The 5,098-nt window shown below is 42.0% G+C and overlaps 1 protein-coding gene across 1 annotated transcript in view; it reads right to left on the bottom strand.

The window, feature by feature from the left end:
- Positions 1–105: 105 nt before the first annotated feature.
- f13a1b (coagulation factor XIII, A1 polypeptide b) overlaps positions 106–5,098 on the bottom strand; it is a 33,963-nt gene continuing 28,970 nt past the window's right edge. The window contains exons 12-15 of the mRNA XM_079491699.1: positions 3,956–4,231; positions 2,986–3,146; positions 1,807–1,943; positions 106–1,321 (exon numbers count right to left, since the gene is read on the bottom strand). Coding sequence (XP_079347825.1) covers positions 1,180–1,321; positions 1,807–1,943; positions 2,986–3,146; positions 3,956–4,231 — 716 coding nt within the window. The 3' untranslated portion in view covers positions 106–1,179. The remainder of the gene's footprint in view (positions 1,322–1,806; positions 1,944–2,985; positions 3,147–3,955; positions 4,232–5,098) is intronic.

The raw sequence follows: 5,098 nt of genomic DNA, 5'->3' as shown, positions 1-5,098 counted from the left end.
GCATCACTAATAACTGCCTGTCATCCCTATCTACAGTTTTATGTTTATAAACCATATGCATTTGTTGTATCCTAATAGAGTAGAAGAAACAATACAGTACACACATTGGGAACAGACATTTTAAGTCATACGTTTTATTTGGTTGGTAAAACATGAAAGAAATATAGGTTTTACAGGTACAAAGAAGTGGAAATAGTAACTTCATGTAGGATCAATGATATTGTTGAAACTAGTGCTTAGCCTATCTTTGAAATTTACCAGAAAAAAAGTAAAAGCTTGTGGAATGTAAAATGCTAAAACAATGATTCCATAATCAGTCTTGACAAATAGCAAATGTCATTGTTGTGTTTCCCAGATTTATGATGATAAAAATATCACAACTTGTAATTGACAAACGTCAATGGACAAAAAAACTTATTGAAATTAAAGTAGTATACGGTAGTTGAGAAAAACCTCAAACATGACAGATTAGAGGGGAATGAAACCCTAGGCTGATTGTGAAGTTTGTTTCTCCTTTAACCCATTTCGACCTGACGACGATTCTACAAATGCCTTCTAAATCCTAACGTTTTTCTGAAAAACTTATGTTTCAATGTCAGTGGTGTGGCAGAATAAATGGTTAAAAGAGTAAACCTTATAATACACTGTGATGTAAGCCGTCACGCAGCTGCGGCTAATACAATTAATAATTGGTAGGTTAGATTTAGGTGTGCCAATGTGCAAGCACTGACGGTCGTCGGCAGTATTGTCAAAATAAAGTTGGCCTAGGGTTTAATTCACCTTATAAGTAGCAGTGTCATGATGATGGCAGAAGCTACTATTACACCAAAAACACACTTAGGGTAACATAGCAGGTAGAAGCAGTCATACAGCACTAACTCCTTTACGTATGTTTTTAAAGGTCTACTACGGTCTTGGCTAGGCGTTGTCTTTTTGCTAATCGTAAAAAAGTTATACCATTAAAAGTTACAAAACAATAAGCTATTATTTCGTCTTACCCTTAAATGCTACCTCTTCATGCCGCCCTACATTTTCAACAATTATACAGTTATTACTTGACACTAACAAATGCTGGAGTTTGAACTCTTCTCTTTTAGTTTCGTGGTCCACACGCCGTTACTGGGCTTGGGTGTTTTTGCAGGCCAGTAGCTGGGGGTGCCGGTGCTCCCGTGGTATTCTCTAAGGCTTTATGTGGATGGAGATCTTGCCATACACTTGTCTGATGGCAGGACAGTCCAGACTGGCTATCAGCCTGGTTGGTCCTGCTCTCCTGGGGATGAAGCGCTCTGTCATGGTCAGACTAGAGCTTGCCGGGATCATACTGTGGATGAATTTAACTGGATTAGATTTCCTGTCTTTCTCATAATAGGCATGACACTTTAGCTGAATTCTTTCAACGTATAAGACGTCATCTGGCTGATACTGCCCTTGTTGAGCCCCTCACTTCACATGACTGATTTCTTTTGAGGGACTCCTATATACAGCTTTTGTCCCCAAACGTCTCAATATTTGCCATTGACAATGAAAGGAGAAATTAGGTCAAATGTCCGCCAAATATGACTTCACATGGGTGTGATTTTAATTATGTATATAACTCATTCAGAATGAATGAGACTTGCGGTCAGCAAAGACATAAAATGGTGTCGTTTAAAGTGCAATGTATTGGTTAAACTGATGATTGTTTTGCATCACCAAGACCAACAAGTCTCCCAAATTCTGCTTTTCAACTGGCAACTCTCTCTCTCTCTCTCTCACACACACACACACACACACACACACACCCCTACAAATAAACGTTCTGCTCACCTGTAATGTTTGACAATGGGTGGCATGACCCCAGGTCCCTCCATGCGAATGTAGACGTCCTCCAGGCTGAATTTGAAGGGATTGGTGAATTCCACAATGGCCATCATTTCCTCACTCACCCTGGCCAAGCCTGACACCTGCAGGACACGCCGTGAGAAACATGACAGACAGGGTTGAATAACTTTGAATATTCGGCAAGGAATTCTGGCAGCGTGCACAAGAATGAGTATTAGTTTGTTTACACTGGAACAGGTGCGTAAAGTATAGCGACTGTTAGCAATAATTAGCATTTTATACACTTTCACTGCCTTGTAGTTTGTACTTGCACAACGTCCTGACACTAACGAATTTATAGTTTCCCAATTTCATGCAAAGGCCACTTGTAATTCGGCTAACATTCCTTCTTCACCTTGATCAATGCAGTGTCTCAAATCAGAACTTTTAAAAGCACTGATTCAAGGCAATCAGTGCTTTTAAAAGTTCTGATTTGAGTATTTCAGTTTGAATTATGGAACACCCTAGCATCCCGATTCTGGGTATGTCATTATAGTCTAACATTCAGCAAAAATGCTATAGGCAAACATTTGTCTAAAATAGCAGATCTACAAGCTCACATTGCGTCGCAGCTATTTTCAAAAGATTATTTTACATTTTGATAACTTTTGCTTTTGGTGGTAAGTACATTTTTAAGCCAATACTTTTGTGCATTTTACTTAAGTACATATTGAATTCCGGACTTCTACAGTACTTGTAACAGAGCATTTTCTACCATCGTAGTATTGACACTTACTGTAGTTAAAAAAAAAATGGAGTACTTTTTTCCCACTGGGTGGAAAAAGCCAATTCCACCATGTGGTTGGAATTGGCTTTATGTACTCCTAATAACTCTTTCCTACTTCCGGGCCCCTTCTCTACTTTTTTCAGAGGTGTTAACAGATGATGCAAATTAGGGCTCTGTTCCATTTTAGTGTACAGTGGTTATCAAACGTTTTAATTGCAAGGACCGCCATAACTCTGAGAGTGTACAAATGGACCCATTTGGTTCCATTTGTACACACTCAGAGTTACACGCCCGTACGGGGGCCATTTGGAACCCACTCAATGAAGGACTCTCATGAGACCCACTGTTGTAGCAGTGACTCCAGTGAGTGTGCATAATTAGAGCCCATTGTGTTTGACCTTGACGGTGAGTTTTGGAGAGTGCAGGGTGACGTCTTTCATGGAGGTGACGATCTGGCCGGACTCCTGGACCTTCCCCGTGGCGATGAAGTGGAGGTTGGCCTGCTCCACCAGCTTCCTCATGTAGGTCTTAGCGCTCACCTGAATCACCTCCGTCACACCTGGCTCACACACACACACACACCACAATGATTCGTCTCTGCTTGTTCTGTAGCGGTAGTGGTTGGAGGAGGTCGTTTTCATTTGTGTAGGCCTATATGCTGCTGGAGTAAATTGACTTTGAGGATATTCATGTTTTTTTATTATTATTATTGTTTCTGTTTGTATCATAATAGTAAAGTGCGGACACATCGGAAAGGGAGGACAGCGAGGGGATTAGATTATAGGACATGATTCCCCAACAACTTTAAAAGTCCTACAGTCTGTAGGCCTAGGGGCCATGAAGAGGAGGGTGCATTTTAGGACCCATCCTAACATCCTAAATAGGTCTCGGGACCAATTGATCCTAATCAAGGGCAGGAGCATGTACTGTACCTGGCTGTATTTGTCTTTTGGTGTGCAATATTATGAAACCCACGCAAACACAGGGAGAACATGCAAACTGTTTTTTTTTTTTTTTTTTTTTGCCTGATTGAGGATCTAAGGACAGTCCTTTAAGACTGCAACAGTGGTGACTGGTTGAGTGACCAAGGCACCCCTTAACTTTAATACTTTTGAAACCACAATCCCTTACATCACTGACTCTCAAACTGCTCATGACAGTGTACAAATGGAATCCAATGAACCAAATGAGGGTCCAATTTAGTTCCATTTGTACACTCTCAGAGTTACAGACCCATAAGGGTCCATTTGGAGTTTAACTATCAATCATTTATTTAGCTAGGGACCCCCAGGAACCCCCATCAAGGACCCCCCCCACCCCATATTGAGAACCACCTTATCCGACCTATACAACCAAGCCACACTCAACTGCTGTTGGGTTCGATGGTGACGTTGGGGGTCTTGAACAGGAACTCAGAGCTGGTGACCCCGGTGTAGTACACCACCCGCCCGCTGACGTAGGCGTCGACCGTGCGCCGCTCCTTGCTGCTGTTCCTGAACTCCAGGCGGAGGTCGAAGTCCTGCCCGACGCTGGTCTCCAGGGTGGGCATGAACAGCTCCACGTCGGCCTCGGGGGGGTCGGCCTGCTCCCGGTGGCAGCCGTACTCCTCTGCCTTCTCCAGCACCGTGCGCTCCTCTGTGGTGCCTGCATGGATGGGGAAGGAACGAGGACCGCAATAAGTCAGGATTATAGGGGGTTCCAATTTACAATTACAATTTATAGGCATTTAGCGGACGCTCTTAACACAATCAGTGCCGGGATTCCTTCAAAGTAGAAGCTCTGGAGTGCCGGAAAGACATGGCCGCTTTTACTCTGAACCCCCATGTCAAGGACCCCCAGAATTATATGAAATTGGCCCGCCGACCACCATCTGAAAATATGTTGTCCCCCCCCAAGCAAATATTTGAGTTAAAAACGTTTGCTCTGAAAGAATATATATTAGATTTGATCTGCTATTTTTGAGGGGCGCTAGCCCCTATTATACACAGGTTTAATGTTTGTCTTTAGTTCAATGTTTGTTTTGTAAACGCCATTGACAATGAAGGGAAAATCTACGTCATAATGTGCCTCATTGTGTCATATTGTCTCTTTATTGTTAATGGCGTTTAATGTTTGTGTTTGCACCGTTTGTTTTACATCACAATTACATCACCTAATCAACATGAGTTAGACTTTAATATATTAGCGCCCCTCACTTCACATGGGTGTGATTTTTTCAATAGCTAAAGTATAACATAATGCTTAAAACACCAAAAGGGTTAAGACCTGAGGTCAATTCTACAAATGCCTTCTAAATCAGGTTTAAACCGGCTTTCTGAAAATGTTTCTTACGTCAGTGGTTCCGATTGATGTTTGTCAAGGACCCCCAAACCTATATGTATTTGGCTGCGGATCCCTATCTCAAAATGCTTTTTTCCAGGGACCCCCAGAAGCAAAGATTTGAGTTAAAAATGTTCCCTTTAAAAAATATATACAGCATATTCAAGACTTGCCAAAATGTTCACAGGGTTT

This window comes from Electrona antarctica, assembly GCF_951216825.1.
Source record: "Electrona antarctica genome assembly, chromosome: 21".
Taxonomy (NCBI): Eukaryota; Metazoa; Chordata; class Actinopteri; order Myctophiformes; family Myctophidae; genus Electrona; species Electrona antarctica.
This window is presented reverse-complemented; position numbering and strand designations above follow the sequence as displayed.